The sequence below is a fragment of the Amblyomma mixtum genome, chromosome 4, assembly GCF_055824585.1.
Source record: "Amblyomma mixtum isolate Tamu chromosome 4, ASM5582458v1, whole genome shotgun sequence".
NCBI lineage: Eukaryota > Metazoa > Arthropoda > Arachnida > Ixodida > Ixodidae > Amblyomma > Amblyomma mixtum.
The window spans coordinates 45,867,024-45,883,946 of NC_143015.1; the positions used below are offsets into that span (position 1 = coordinate 45,867,024).

The 16,923-nt window shown below is 48.0% G+C and overlaps 1 protein-coding gene across 1 annotated transcript in view; it reads right to left on the bottom strand.

Annotated features, from left to right (window-relative positions):
* Positions 1 to 16,923, bottom strand: part of LOC149346408 (fatty acid synthase-like) — a 161,203-nt gene that overhangs the window by 45,923 nt on the left and 98,357 nt on the right. Inside the window, 4 exon segments of the mRNA XM_089586406.1 lie at positions 3,391 to 3,744; positions 8,835 to 9,190; positions 12,835 to 12,954; positions 14,744 to 15,082. Of these exon segments, the coding sequence (XP_089442532.1) occupies positions 3,391 to 3,744; positions 8,835 to 9,190; positions 12,835 to 12,954; positions 14,744 to 15,082 (1,169 nt within the window).

A 16,923-nucleotide genomic window follows, 5' to 3' on the forward strand; every position in this document is an offset into this window, starting at 1 on the left:
GACTCCTCAGGCTTCAACCTCTAGGGATATGCGGATAAATTTTGTAGTTTTCTCTGAAACAAACTATCTTCAGAATCAACTCTCGCGTTACTTTTCTTGTTTGGCTGTCCTAATATTTTAAGAAGCTGCGGTTGCCAACCCGCGCACTGAACCTGTGCTGTGATTTGCTTGGGTAGTTGACAAAATGCTCAGGGACACTATGCACAGCGGTTTTCCTGCTTTATTAAGGTATCTCGAAAAAAAGCCGTTTTATCAGGGCTTCCACCTCGCAAACATTTTTCAAATCACTTAGCTTGCGCGCTGGCTGACTTCTCTTACATATGAGGGCTCTAACGCACTTTATTTTCATACTCTGCAGCTGAAAGCCGTTGCTGCCATCGCTAGTCGTAGTAAACTGGATTTTTTTACGATTATTCCTGGGCACAACAAAATGTGGTAAGCAGTGAAGCTCAGCATCTGCGCTGGCCGTAATTGCGGGAGTTGCCGAGGAAAGTACATGCTGCCGTTCTTTACTGCAAGAAAAAAAGTTCTAAGGACGATTACGATACTCCCTAATGCGAAATCTGAGCGCAGCTCTGTCTGCTTCGCGGTGCGAACGGCCGGTTGTTCTCGGCGGCGGCAGCACGCTTGCCTTTCGGCGGGGCAAACGGCAGGGTCTCCTCACCGGCGGCGCTAACGGCAGGGTCCTCTTGGCGATGGCCCTTAGGCCCCAGTGCGTAAAAGCCCATCTGAGGCAGTGATAGCACTCGATGGCACAAGTAAAGATCTTGGGCCTGTCCTACACCCTTCGACGAAGCATTACCGAGCGTCGCATAACAGCATGCAACACGCTCACACGCTCTTAAATAGCCAACTCGGAAACTTCTAGGCCTGTTCACGCACGCCGTCTCGCCAAGGTCGCGGAGGGAAGAGGGCCGGGAACGTGCGCTGGGACGCGCAAACGAGAGAGGAGAGCCTTCATGCTACCCTCGTATTTGTCCCCTCCCTTCATTTCCTTCGCGCTCGGTTACGCCTTCAACGCTGACGCGCCTCAACCCGCGAAGGGTCGCCCAGGAGCTGCGCTTTAAAACTCCGCTACATTTCACCGCATTATGGGGCTAATTTTTTTCCGGCAGGCGTTCATCATTACGCATTCGCTAGACGTCATGATGTCATGGGGCATCTGGTGCAGACGCCAACCATGCTACGGCAGTTAGCGAAGCTGCCCTATCGGTTATCCTACTAAGCGATTGCTAATGTCAGGTGTCTCGTTTTCCGCAAAGCCTTCAATCTAGCTCAGCTCATAAGATATTATGATTTCATGGGGCATCTGGCACAGACGCTAACCACGCTACGACAGTTAGTGAACCTGCCCTCTGCGCTTATCTTCTTAAGAGATTAGTATTGTCAGGTGTCTCGCTTTGCGGAAAACGTTACAGCTAGTTCTTCACTCATGGTTATTAAGTAGACAATACTACGCGCAGAGAGGCTGTATTTCCTTCCCTGATGAGCTAAACCAAATGTTGACATTGTTGTGTTTTTCTCTTAGAAAAGTAGTACCACCAAATGGCAGGTACATTCAGAGACAATAGTTTGGAACGCGTGACCCGTAATCGAAGAAAGTTGTATTATTGGCTGCCGACGGGGCACCGTATTTCTGGAGGTGAAAGAACGTAATTCCGACTTTACTTCCACAAGTTTGGTCACCTGCCGGCAGCTAATTATAGAGATATCTGCTTCGCCGGCGGATCAAGCGGTACAGAGACTTTTGTCTTTTACTTTACATTCAAAGTACTATGTCAATCACAGGGTTTTTTGATGAGCTAACCTCAGCAGATACGCAGAGCAGTGTGCCGGTTAGAGATGTGCAACCTAGGAGACTAATTCTGGCTACATCGAGATTAGCCGAGTTCAATTCCAGCAGTAGGGTACCTTCTCGTTGTGCTTTACTTAATGGATCATCCAAGCATGTGCTGTTACCTCATGCGTGTAATGGCGATGCGGATTTCCGGAGAGGCCCGTGCCTTCCAGAGCTAGCAGTGCTACAGAGGTTCGCCTGTTTCACGACTAGGTGACTGCGCCAGCGAACGGCTCATTTGCGCGCAGGATAAGCCCAGGTTAAAAGCATAAATGGATTGACCTATGTAAAGGTAAACCTGTGGAAACGGGCAGACGGACCAAAATTCTTAAACACGGAATCAACGGATAACGGAGATAGGCCACGAGAGAGCGAAAATGAATTTATTCTTTAATAACGAAGACGTGCTGTCTAGCAATAAAGGAGATTCAGCTCTGTGAAACATCAGCGAAATTAATGCGATCAGTTTAGTGTTCTGGGGGTCAAGAGATACAGGATTCCTGGTAATTTTTTATTTTGTCAGTGAAATAACTGTGCATTAACCAGCAGAACCAGCTTTTATGTGGTGAGCACCAAGCCGTATTTCCCATGTCTTTGATAACCACCTTGATTTTCGTTTCAACTTTCGTCCTTACGGCTCGACGTGCTTCGAAGGAGTCCCAATTACAAAAATCGATGGCACCGGACAGCCGTGCCCCTTTTTGGTACGCTCTTATCACAAATAGAGAGAGGGTGTGGTTGATGGTCCTTTGCGATCACAAAAATGAACAAGGGAGGGGAAAACCTCAGGTTGCTTGAGCCAACGTTTCGACAAGGGGACTTGTCTTCGTCTGGGCAAAGCGTTCATCATTGGCAGGGATTAAATAGGGCCTTCGCTCCGAGGAGGAAGGCCCCGGGGGTGGGGAAGGAAAGTGGTGTGAGAGGGGATATGTGTCAGGAAGGGGAGGGAGGTGAATCTTGATTCTTTAAGCTGCAATAGTGGAAAAACTTATATCCAGGGGGTGTGTAATGAACAAAGGCTTTGAAGGGGCTGCGACGGGGGGTTGGCGCTGGGTGGACCTGAAAAACTCAGATAAGACGATTAGTCAGCGTGGCTGACTAATCCTCTTATCTGAGACTAATCCTCTTATCTGACCTGAAAAACTCAGATAAGAGGATTAGTCAGCCACGCTGACTAATCCTCTTATCTGAGTTTTTCAGGTCCATCCAGCGCCAACCCCCCGTCGCAGCCCCTTCAAAGCCTTTGTTCATTACACACCCCCTGGATATAAGTTTTTCCACTATTGCAGCTTAAAGAATCAAGATTCACCTCCCTCCCCTTCCTGACACGCATCCCCTCTCACACCACTTTCCTTCCCCACCCCCGGGGCCTTCCTCCTCGGAGCGAAGGCCCTATTTAATCCCTGCCAATGATGAACGCTTTGCCCAGACGAAGAAGACAAGTCCCCTTGTCGAAACGTTGGCTCAAGCAACCTGAGGTTTTCCCCTCCCTTGTTCATTTTTGTGATCTTATCACAAATGCAATGCATCGTGCACACGGCTAGCTCGCTCACCATTGCGAGGTTGAATATTCCGCCAACAGGTCCCATCGCAGCAGCTCGTTCCAAAACCTCCCGAGCTCCCTCCTCCGTAGAAGCGTCCGCCGCTCTGGCCACCACGTCAGCACCGAAGCTGTGCCACCGGTGGAGGCAGAGCTTCTGGTATCCCGTCCGCACTCCAGATCGGGAGGTGAGGAGCAGCTTGCGGCATCCACGCGTCACCATCCACTCTGCCAGCTCCAGCCCGAAGCCTCCCAGCCCACCGGCGATGATGTAAGACTTGTGCTCGTAGAAAAAAGGACGCGCCAGGGCTTCCACCGTCAGCGCTGGTGCCACGCAAGTCTTGGGCTCGCTCTCTTCAGTCCGGATCTGCGTGCATTGAGCTCTACTGGGTAAGAAAGGCAACGACGCTTCTTAGCCGAACTTAGCTAGGCGCCTTCTTGACTGAAATCTTTCATGGCACGACGTGAACCGGTAATCTCTTGCATGTAGTTATTTATCCATGCTTGCCGTCTTCGAACTATCAGCTTCATTTTTGACGGGGCTTTGTAAAATAAATGCATGCATGCTTGAAAGTAATTACTCTCGAGGGCATGAGCCAGCGTTAGGGAAGGAGCGACTAGTGTAACTTTTGATTGGTTTGATTTATTTCCCCGAACAGTGAGGTACAAGGTGGTCGTGGGAAACAAGGGGAAAAAGCTGCAAAGAAGGCAGCTCGATTGGCCCCAAGTCCCGTTTAAAATGGCAGCGGCAGGGAAAGAGGGAAACTTGTTAAACAAAAACGAAAAGGAAGAATAAAGACCAAAGGCAAATTCATATAACAATTCTAAAATATGCAGAAATGCATGAAAAACAGGGGACCAAAGGAAAGAATAAAAATGTGCAAGAACAACCATACACTGTAATGAGCGCAAAAACACTTCATACAGATATCAGGCGGAACAAGTGCGCACATCAATATTACAATTTGAAAGATCATTCAGGTAAGCAGGGCAGCCGGTGGCATAACATTTGTTGACCGTAATTAGTACGTAGGTGGGGAACATGCCAAGAATCGGGAGCTCGAGTCATGTAAGGGCTGTGCGCCCTTGTACTTCTAATCTAAGAAACATTAAAATGAATGCGAAAAAGCCTTGGTAATCAGCAGAAGCGGAGTTGACGAAATGTAATGCTGGGAGGGCAGGGAACTACACGTGGAACAGCGACGTGAAAGCCGCCGATAGCCACTGTGGACACAAGGCATGAAATGTTAAGGAGGAGCACAAAGGCGGGTGTGGTCCACGGAGGCAAAAATTTGCTTCGTACAATGCTTCACGTATGGAATCAGACTAAGCCCTGCACGAAATTAAGCATCCAGTGGCGGTATGCAAAGCGACGGCCATGCCACTGGTACCGGGCTTCCTAAGTACGCTCGGCAGAGGAGACACAGCACACCGGTCGCTTGTCGCTGATTCTCGCCGGCTATCGGCGGCAGCGCTGCACGAAACGCAGTGGCCACGCCTTTCAGTGTTCGCTCTGAGCATGGCACATACTGTACATAGATTAAATCCTCTGGGAGGCTTGTTGAAAGGGCTTATGCTATAGTTAAGTAGTTCGGACGGCGCGAAAACAACAAAGACAAAGGAGACACGAACACAACAGGACGGGCGCCCGTCCTGTTGTGTTCGTGTCTCCTTTGTCTTTGTTGTTTTCGCGCCGTCCGAACTGCTTTCAAAATATGGACCAACTAGCCCAAATCAAAGTACTTCTATAGTTAAGGCCGTCTACCGAAGCATTTACGTCTTGTAAAACGCGAAATATTCATACTGCTATGTGCTTCCAATATTGCGTTAAACTGGTAGATGACAACATGATGTCAATGTGTCCTGTGCGAGTGCAATTATGCGCAAAGTGCATTTTAGTGTATGCAGGAGAGGAAGATGCCATGACAAATTTCCGGCTGTGCCGTGTGTTCCACCGGAAGGTTAAACAATTCTACTGATGAAGCGAAATTTATAGACGCTGCCCCGGAAGGATTTAGTACCGGACATCCTGATCGCTTCGTGTCATTTCGAGACGCGCGCATTTAGCGCTCACAAAAGGCGCTTCCAATTCTGAGGAAAAGTTAAAACACAAAAATGAGAGTCAATTTTACTGTTCACTTGACAGTGCAGTTCCTGACAAAAATTCATTCAAGTCGTACTCCACTTTATATCTGACCTTATTACTCTTGTCTGCGCAAGTAGCCCGGCGCGGATATCGATTGGTTTCTCCAGGCGTCTCCAGCGACTTTAAGGCGCTCATATATATGCACCCTACCTGGTGCATGCCTCTACAAATTGGGCACAATGAGTAAAAGAATAATGGAAGATTTAGCGTGGTTAGACGAAATGTGAATTAGGTATGCTAGCACTTCGATTTTATCTTAGGGTATGGTTTAAAAGGCCAAGAAGGCTTCAGACAAAAATAATCGAAAATGGTGATTGAGGTCCTTAGTTCTATCACGCTAAAATTGGAGAGGTCACTTTGGCTCCACCTTGACGGTATTACGTGATAGCAATATAGTGCCCATATATGCGGAAATGGTCATTCCGTACAATATTTGTAACCAGATAACAGTCTAGGCGCAGTGGTGAAGCTGTTAAACTATGAGCCACTGGTGGGGATTGAGAGACCCAGTTTCTCTTCCCGGGCAACTCGCGTTTCCAGACGGACAGAGGCAAAATCGGTGAGTGGGGGCCTTAATGCACGCGCACAAAAAAAGAAAAAAAACAATATTCTAAGCCACGAGCGACTGATGAAAGCCAGCTGTTGATTTCTCGAGCATTGTGTCACAAGTGACCACTAGGCGGCTTTCAGTCGCGCCTTAAAGATGGCGAACGGGGCGTATAGCGGAGCATTATTTGGCGACGTGGTATAGAAGTGTCTCCTTTGTTCATAACAGTTCCTAACATCATGAAGTGGCAGAAACTTGACAATTAAAGTGGAAGAAATTTGACAATCACAGGCACAGCTGGTCTGGTCACGCTCAGACCGCTAGTCAGCCAACTGCCGCCGCATCCAGCCCAGCTAATCCGTGAAGCCGTAAAATGGCTACCATACAGTTTCTCTCCTGAGACGTAATTAGCGCTCATGAAGTATGTCAGGTATATCGAACGCCGTCGTGCTTCGTCATTTGTCGGCGTCGGTGCTGTTCTGGAGTGTTGCTTGTATGTCAGGCGTATATACGCAAGTTAGTGGCTCCATGTATTTGTACAATGTAATTTTTCAAATGAATAATAATAATAATAATTATTATTATTATTATAAGTGTGTTCCCATTGTGACCAGCATAACTTGCTCATCCCCTCCGAAGGCACGATCAATATTAGAGGACAAAGCGTAAACGAAAATGAAATGAAACGTTACAACACATATGACTATGTATTTACTGTCAACGCTATGTGTCTGCAACAGAAGAGGGATATAAAAAGTACTTGTGGAATGCTTGGCGCGTTTTCTTTAAACACCTAGCGTACTTCGACGAACCACGCTAGTGATGAGCCTACGGTCATTTTTGGCTTACGATAAGTCCAGCTCGTCATGCTTTTTGAGGCACCCTGTGTCCCGTTCCCAGTGTGTCCGGACAGGCCGCCATTTGAAACTAAACCCGGCAACATTTAAAGCAAGAACCTTATCCAGTGAGGCTAGCATAAGAGTGCTGTTCATGGAACTAGCGGGTATTAAACTGAATGTCGCAGGGCTTGGAGAGGTTAGGAGGAAAGATGACGCGTACGGTCACGTACTGTGTCGTCGCGGATTAGCTAACAGACGAAAACCAGGTGTGGGATTCCTCATCAATCAGGATATAGCTGGCAACATAAATGAGTTCAATACTATTAACGAGAGGGCGGCAGCTGACGTAATTAGACTTAATTAGAGGTACAAGCTGAAGGCGGTGCAGGCCTACGCGCCAACATCAAGCCGTGATGACCAGATCGTTAAGCGCTTCTATGAAGACGTGGAATCGGCAATGAACAAAGTAGAATCAAAATACACTGTACTGATGGGTGACTTCACCGCGAGGTAGGCAAGAAGCAGGTCAGAGACCAGGCGGTAGGCGACAATAAAATAGGCTCCAGGAATTGCCGGGGCAAGTTATGAGTAGACTTCGCAGAGAGAAATGATTTGCGGATCATGAACGACAGAACACGAAGTGGACGTTGAAGGGCCCCAATGGTGAGATTGAAGACGAAATAGACTTCATGCTATGCGCTCACCCTGCTATCGTGTAGGACTTGGAGGTCCTCGAAAAGGTCTGTTGTAGCGAGCACAGAATGGTAAGGTATCGAATTAGCTTAGGCTTTAAGAGGAAACGGAAGAAACTGTTGAAGCGGAACCCCATTAACAAGTTAGCGGCAAGAGGGAATGTACAGAAATTCAGGATATCGCTGCAGAAAAGGTATTGGACTTTAACAGAGGACCATGACCTTAATTTTCAAGCAATAAGCAATAATCTCACAACTGTCTTTACGGAGTGCGCAGTAGATGTAGGCGGTGGGATGGTTCGACAGGATACCGTCAATCTATCTCAAGAGACCAAAGAACTGATCAAGAAACGCCAAAGCATGAAAGCCTCTACCCTACAGATTGAACAGAACTGGCAGAAGTATCAAAGTTAATAAAGAAGGACAAATAACCTATATAAGGAAGATTAATATCCTAAGACCAGTGAATAAAAAGCTTGCCATAGGTAAAATCCAGATGTATGCGTTAAGAGAGAAAGAGGGCAATGTCATGAACAATGTGCATAAGATAGTGAAAGGAGCAAACGAATTCTAGACATATTTATACGGTAGGCAATGTAATAAGAACGTTAATGACAGAGGCAATAAGGAACGGCAGTGGGCCATCCCGCCACTAACAAAAGAGGAAGGGAAGAAATCCTTAGAAGCAATGTAAACTGGGAAATCAGCCGGTGAGTATCTTTCACTCGTGTTTAAAGTTTCTTTGCGAGTGACACCGTTTAAGAGAGCCGAGAAGTAAGATCATCACCAGCCTAGCTATGTTCACTTTAAAATAAAGGCCGTTCTTATTCGTCTCGAATGGGCCCCGTCCCACGCCGCCACTTGTAACTTTAATCAAGCAATTGTTTACACTTAACCTGGCCAGCCAGCAAGTTGCTGTCCACGGCTCGCTTTCCGCCCACTCGGAATCTACCGTGTTGACCTAAAGCAGCATCGGTTATAAGTTCTGCGCTCTACATTGCCATTAAGATGCAGGCACAAAAAATGGCACAGCTACTACCCAAGCAGCAGAAGTAATCGGCGCCGTATTGGAAATGGATGGTTCAACTGTGGTCCTTAGCAGGACAGGCCTTTGCCAATACATTTCCGATACTGTGCCGATTACTTCTGTTGCTTGTGCAGTGGTGGCTTGTGCAGCCCGGTGAAGTTTCAGCAATTCAACCAGCGCTACAACAACGCTGCGAGGTGACTCACCTGTATCACCACTTTTCCGATGTGTTTTCCCGAGGCCATAAACCGGAAGGCATCCTCCACACGGTCTCTTCTGAACACAATGGCATCCAGGGGCTGAACGACGCCAGAGGTAATGCCCTCGTGCATGAGTTCCGCCAGCCGGTGCCTCTCGGCCTGCAAGGAGGGGTCGTCGCACAGCAGCCTATCCAACGACACGCCGTGAAAGGTGACGTTCTCGAGGAACATGGACATGCCCAGCGGGGTGTTTCTGGACATGTCGAATTTTCCGATCTCCAGGAAACGCCCCTGAGGCGCGAGGCAGCGCACGCTGGCCTGGAGCTTCTCTTCCGCTAGCGAGTTGAGGATGAGGTCCACACCTGCTCGATAACGGCCAGAGACGGAAAACATTACGCCTCTTCAGCGGGCATTACATTACACAGTGTGCTCATTGACGTGACAAGTGGGTTGAGCAGATACATTATATTACTAACAGTGCTTAAAGTGTGTGTGGAGGGAGGGGGGGAGGGGGGGGGGGTTCTCAGAGCTGCCTATCAATTCTGGAAAGGGATCTGAGACCCCCCCCGTTCTAGGAGGTGGGGATTGCATGAATCCGAAACAAGAAACCACTTTTTACTCTTCTTTTCAGTGGTGAACAAGACATTTCTTCTCTATCGTTTCGAAAATTTCTTTCTGATTATCAGTAAGAACCATTAACATGTTTTCTAATAACCAAAGGAGGAAAAGTATTTTTTTTGCATAATGGCGCCTCTAACGCTTTCGCGTTAAAAAGATGCGTAAAACAAGCCGCCGGCCGCACTTTCTCTTTTGCCCCCTTTATTTTCATCTTCACGTATGCTAGTATCGCTAGGAAACCCCTTCGACGGAGCCAGGTTTTAAGCACTGATTTCCATGCCTGGGTATAGTCAACACACGGAGCAATAAGGTTTAACGTTTGGAAACTCCTGCTCAAAATGAGGTTTACTTAGAAAAGAAAGAATTACAGCACTAATTTTGGTGCAGAAGTTATGTTTCTCTCTAACCACCAAACAACTTCCAAGGTGTACCCACTATTGCTGCGCACCACCCATTTTTAATTCTGTCTCGTCTATTTCTCGCCACAGTGGCGTAATAAACACAGCAAATCGCCTCCATCCAAACATGTGGAAACGTGCGTGCCTAACACAGTCTTGTGTGCTGAACATGCTCAGTCATTATAGGAGCGCTAAAAGACAAGCACGAAACGCGTGACGTGGACATCAACACCGCAAAACGACGGAACTGAAACACTTGGTCGGGCTTACTTCGGCTTTTTTGCTTATTGATGACAATATCGTGGAAATGCACAGTTCACGGGGTTTGCCTTAGGGCTTTCGTCTTTGTCTTTCAGTGCTGCGGGTGCTGCCAGATGTCGGCTTTAAGTGACATCATATGCAGGCCTACTTTGTTCTGTATGGCTAGGTTTTGTGTAGCAAAAAACTGTGTTCCCGTCAAAACTACACTTTGGATGCAGATTCGCTTTCTGAGTGCTAACAAATCCATTCTTGAGCAAGTGAATGTACATGAATTCAAAATGTCGCTCACGCTTATTGCGTAAATCGCGAAATTCAGGTATTGCCAGTTTCTAAAACCTCTGATATCAGATTGCGGCGACGTTTGTCTGTCCGAAGCCTCTGGAAGGTGTCCTACCTGTAGACAACTGGTAGGTTTTATGACCAGCTATGCAAAGCAGTTCATAGCGAAACTCTCTGAGGCCGCGGTTGGGTTTCGAACCTGCGACGGCACGAACAGACCAGCTTCACCGGCCACCGCAATCGACCATTACTTTATCGCCGCACCCTAACATCATGCGTGTATACCTTCCAGTCTCTCGCGCTTTGGTCTGGATATCACCGTCTTTATCAAGTTTGATCCGTGCTGAACGGACTAGAACAGACCGCTATCGCTTGCCCTCTTAGGACGAGCATCAAACCGAAACCGAAGTGCGAGCGCACCTAATTCTCATTTGGGCTAACGACGCTAAATCATCCCTCATTTTTTTTATTCTTTTATCAAGAGTTCTCTCATTCTTTACGTGCGGATGCGTGCAGCCTGCCTCGCTTGGACGTAATAGCAGCGTGGAATGAAACGCAAACCAGACAACTGAAACTCGCACCGCAAAATGAGATCGTGCTAAGCATGGAAGCCTAATGCTGGAGGAAATTAATGTAACATCGGCGGCAAGAAGTCTGCGCTTTCGAAATGTTAAACGCGTCGGTATTGCTTCGACAGGAGCTTATACACAGGCGCCTTTGTTGGAATTTCAGTTCTCGTTTTAAGGTTTCATTTGACGCTCATGGTACATTCTGTAGCGTTTCTGTGCCAGCGTAAGAGGCGTTAAAGTTAAGAAACTACTCGCACGCCAAAATCCTTTGCGAACTGTAGCGACATACGCCCGGTATGGAGCCAAATGATGGCGAGTCCCAATGTGAGTCACAGGCCGTCGTCATTTCCTAGACTAAGTTCACGTAGAACAAGAGCCTCTCTCATCGACTTGTAATTAACCGTTTTCTATGCTAGCTGCAGCTGCCTTATTCCCATCAGCATCAATCTCATCCGCCAACCTCAACACGCTACGCTTGTTTTCTCTTGGAATCCACTCCGTTGGCATCGAAGACCACCGGTTATCCGCTCTCCACATTACATGTCTCCCCACGCACCTTTCTTCTTTCAGTAGAAAACATTGTAGTTGCTGTGAGGTTACCTTTAGAAAGATAATGAAGAAAAAATTACGCGCTCAAAGCATCAAAATCACGCGGGTCGACACCAGAAGCTGTGTAAAGCTCCAGCCGTACTATATTTGTTTTTAGCGACCTATTGTGGTCAGTTCTAAAGCAGATTTCTTCTGTGAAATTTCCCCCAAATTAAAAGCAAACATTAGGTAACGAAAGGTATTCTTGCGAAAACGTGGAGGGATAGCAGCAGGGGATGCTTTGGTAATGCCGCGGTTCGCCCGTTCGACAATCCTATCAAATAACAGGACAAATGCATGATTGTCAATAGTATAATGGCTCACGCTGGAACTTTGCCGCGCTGTGCGATGGCATGATGGAATAGAGAAAAAATGTGCACATGAAATCTTAATCAATCAGCATCAGCGCCACTCTTCGATCAAATGTGGCCCTATTGGCTTTTTCACAGGCTTCATACTTCGACTGGGTATGAAATATGTTTGCTTTCTAGCTGAACAACAACACCAAAAAGTGTTTTAAAGAGCAGCTAAAATATTTGTTTTTCTGCCGTAAACAACGGTACATTTGCAACATTTGCAACACTTTATACAGAAATTATTTGTAACGGCAGCTACTTCTAAAGCATTCCAAGAACGGTCTGCTGTCGGAACCGAACAAAGCGCGTCGCAACAAAACAACTTGTTCATTAACGACAGCTGTAGCGTTGTCCCGATGAAAGAATATTGTCACGTAGTGGTGACTGGAGTACGCGGAACAGGAAAACAGCGAGAACGTCTTCGAAACGAAACTCTTTATTCGGGCTGACTTGCGCCCGCAAAGAACTGAATCACTCGGCGGCGGCGTAGCAACAAGCGTGCTGGGCGGTCGTCGAACAGGAATGACCGCCGCTGTCGGCCGTGCTCTTTTTAAAGCTGATAGCGAATCTTCGAGATAAAGCTTTAGAAGTTACTAGAACATGCTGGCGCAAACTAGAATCGGTTCCGTCCGGATGAGATCAATCGAGATAATTCTAGGCGCGTCTTGCGTCACAAACGAAGTGATAAAGCGGCGTGCCGGCAGCCTTGAAGCATCAACAAACAAACACAACAAACAAACGCTACAAAGATTCGCGGCAATATTGTGCAATACTCGAAGACGCTCTGTGTTTGCAACTACAATGCATGTTGTGCCGATAGGGCACCAAAAACATTGTTCCTCTTGTAGGAGCGAATGCATAGTTAAGCTGATTCCAGAAGCAAAGACATCTCCGAGTCTTCGAGCAGAATATCTTGTACAAAAAGTGTCCCACTCACCCTTTCCGTTGGTTTCAAATAGGATGTGGTCTTCAAAGGTTACGTCATGCGAGTTTGCGAAGTTGCGATCTTCTAATTGCGGAAAACGCCTTTTCAGGAATTCTTGCTTTTTCTTGGAACCTGAGGAATTGGTTCGAAAAGAGAATAAAAAAAAGTGAGGCTTTCTCTTTCGTTTAATGTCGAGAAATTACTGTAGCGCAGAATACTTGATTGGAAACGCGTTCTCCGTGAAGCATACGGCTGTGTCTCTCTACGCCGCGACATCATATATCATAGTGCAGTACCGTGCCTGTTATGCCGTCAATTAATCCTGGTGTACGATATTATGATAGACTAATTAACTTCTGCCACCTAAAACGAGAAAAATTTAGAGCACTTCATCTTGATCCAAGAAAAACTAAGTGCGCGATTCAAAACTCTTTATAATGAAGAATATGTAATTACTCTTTTAGATAGGCAGTGATCTATTTCAGTTTGTTTGGAATTTTTGTTATCTCACAGTTGTTCAGGTAATCATTGAAACCCTGCAAGAAGGACCCAGGAAATTGAGTCTCGTTCTGATTACCCCTCTCCCCCTCACTCATCATCATCATCAGCCTGAGATTACCCCTCTCCCCATCACTCATCATCATTATCAGCCTGACTACGCCCACTGCAGGGCAAAGGCCTCTCCCATGTCTCTCCAATTAGCCCTTTCCTTCACCAGTTGCGGCCACCGTATCCCCGCAAACTTCTTAATTTCATAGGCCCACCTAACTTCATGCCGCCTCCTGCTACGTTTGCCTTCTCTTGGAATCCACTCCGTTGCCCTTAAGGACCAGCGGTTACCTTGCTTTCGCATTGCATGCCCTGACCAAGCCCATTTCTTCCTCTTGATTTGCCCCACACTATGGCCCCTCTACAGGTCAGTGGGGCTGAAAGGACGAAGACAAAAGTCACACGGCAGAGACTGAGCTCCAAGGAGAATACTTCGCTCCTAGAAGCGCCTTCCGGACGTGACTAATGGGCTTTAGCTGAGTAAGCCATTTTTTAAGGCGGAAGCCTTTAATGCATCATCGTTGTAAGCAGTTGTCGACAGAAATGTCACACTTTTCAGTTGATCGAAACGGTCATGACGTCACAGTGCGCGAATTTCAAACGGGGCCAATTGTACTTTGGCTAGTAACCATGCAACCAACTAAAGGGATCGTATAGTGATGCTAGAAGTAAGTGGGACTCAGTTTAGTTAACTGACTAATTACCCAATTAGCCTATTAACCCTTCTAGTCAGGCCAGATGAATATATAAAACCGAGTAGGAAATTGGTCGAGCTCGGGAATCGAACCCCGGTCTCCGGAGTGCGAGACGAGCATGCTAACCACTCCGCCATGCCAGCTCGATGGCTTGAAATGAACAAAGGCGCGTCTAGTGAATACAGTGTCTTCACTCACTGCCATCTTCCTTAATTCCCGTTACTGCAAGGTTAAAGTGTCCACCCAGATATGCGAGACAGATACATTTCCTTTCCTCAAAAACCAATTTACCGACGAGCAAGCCGTAGAACCGAACGGGCGATGGCGTTCTATGGACCCCCTGACAGCGTTGCAAGACGCTGTTGCGTTTCCCTCTTAGCGAAGCTTAACATCTTAACCAGACATCAGTGACACAAGCAGCAATACCGCGCTTAAGGCTTCCGCCTCACCGCACTTTAGTTCAACAAAGTGCCCCCCTGAATTTTTTCACAGGGTCTTAGTACCAAGCAGTACAGGTAGTCGGTTCAATATTGGAAATGAATGGTTTTACTCTGGTCCTTATTATAGGATCGGTATTTCACAATACATTTGCAATATTGGGCCGATTGCTTGTGCTGCTTGGGTACTGGCCTCGGATAAAGCTTTTTTCCGACTACATCGCATCCTGCTGCACTCACCAACAGTCGTGAAGACATTGCATCCCACGGCCAGGGCGATGGCGATGGCCGCCTGTCCGACGCCTCCGCTGCCAGAGTGGACGAGGAGTGATTCTCCCGGGCGCATGTTTCCGCGCATCAGCAACGCGTAGTAGGCGGTCATGTAGGCTACGGGTACGGTGGCCGCCCCTTCCAATGTCCAGGATTCGGGAACCTCCCACGTGAAGCATGGTTCAGCTACTGCCACTGTCGCTATGCCGTCACACGGGACCATACTCATGACCCGTCGGCCCTGGTGATCACGTCCAGAGAACTCCGAGCCGATGAGGTAGTCTGAAGATTCCAGCTCGTCTGTCTGTACTGCACGTAAAGAGCGACATTCACACTTGGGGAACGATGAATTATGGATTCCTGCCGGAGTCTATGATTTCCAGGATACGAAAATGCCCTGCTTGACGAAAGAAAAGTGCTTCTGGGTTCAAGAAGCCGCCCCACAAGGGAAACTTCGCGCACACTAGGAGTTCAGTCTCAGGCTGCAGAAATGTGTGGAACAACGGTAGCTTGCTTGCCGCTTTTGTGGTGTTTTCGTAGGCTGCAGTGTTTAACTGGCATTTTATTCTAACAGTGCAATGTCTATCACGTTTTTCATGCGCATACCGCCTCGTGCTTTCGCCCGTTCCCCAAGAGTACCATCTTCACCTCTCTAGAAAAGCCTAGTAGGGGACTGCGCTCCCTTTTAGCACTATAGACCAGATTCTTTTACCCTCACACGCAGGCTGCTGGCGCGCCCCTACTCTCGACACCAGTCGCCATCTATCAGCGCGAGCGGCCCGATGGACTGCGGGTCGTGCCGGCGGCGCGTGTAGAATGCATGTTTACGTCTTCGCTTCTGTCGTTGTAGTGCTTCATCATCATAACGTATGAGGGTGTGTGCTGTGCGTCACTACTCACATTTTCCCTCTACCAGACAGTACTGCGGTTATCTTGCGCGCAGTTAGTCGTTAAAGTGACACCTCCTAGTTTTTTTTCCGTTCATTTGGATGTAAGTGCGGCGAGGCAGTGCGCGTCTGTCTCGTTGTTTGTGCCCACCATGATGATATTGATATTGATGATTAGCGCTCGTGTCCTGTCTTCACCTTTTCTGTGTCTCGTTTTTCGAGCTACGTTTTTCAATGATGATATTCTGCTGGCTCAGGATTCTAAACGGTGGCACCGTAGCGGCTACGCTGCTCCACCGAGCCGCTAGTGCGGCGGCGCTGCTCAGGGAAATTCTGGAATAGTATTGCAAACAGCAAGGATTTTTCCCGCGGAGTAGTCGGCCAGGTAGCGTACGGACTGGAAACCGGCACTTCTAAGCAGATTTCAGCGCTGGCGTGTAGTTTGTTGCCGTCTTTTACGTGCGCTATCATAATTTTAGGCACAGGAATGTGGATTTATTGATTTGATTCAATGGTGTAGTAACTGGACAGGCGAGCTGCAGACTGAAGGTTGTCCCGACGAAGCGAGTGTTTTCAATCACCTCCTTGTGCTGAGCTTACTCCAGTTCCCATTAAACACATTCCATGCACAGGGTTGTAAGCACGACCGCTACCGATTTCAGTTGCTCTTTCCACACGCATGTCATAAGGATCAGGGGGGGGGGGGGGCAAAGTGTTTACCTGTGTAACGGCCTTTATTGACAGTTGTGAGGGCCTCTTAGAGCGGGAAAGGACAGGTCCGGTCCCAGAACAGTTCACGCTCTCGTCTCGCGCCTCGCGTCGGGTCTGCTGCTCCAACTGCTCATCGTCTTCCTCTTTACATTTGGCCCCGGGCGAAAAAGAGCCATCCTGGCGATTTAGGAGGTCAACACGACGCGAGGGTCGTAGTGCGGCTTCAAACGCGAAACGTGGATGGTCTCGCGCCCACGTCGTCGGAGATCGGGTGATGGCGTCACGGGCTCAACGATGTAAGTGACGGGAGAAGCGCGCTCAAGGACGCGATAGGGTCCGTGGTAGTTTGGCAGCAACTTGCTAGAGAGACCTGGTGCAGCAGAAGGCGCACGGAGCCAAACAAGGGATTGCGGCTGAAAAGTGTCGGCGCCATGGGAGTGGTCGAAGCGGTATTTCTGTTCTGGCGCCCTTGGTCGTCGGACGTGAAAGACCGGGTGAGCTGGCGGCACTCTCCAGCGTGTCTGGAGGCTTCAGATACGGTTATGGAGTCCG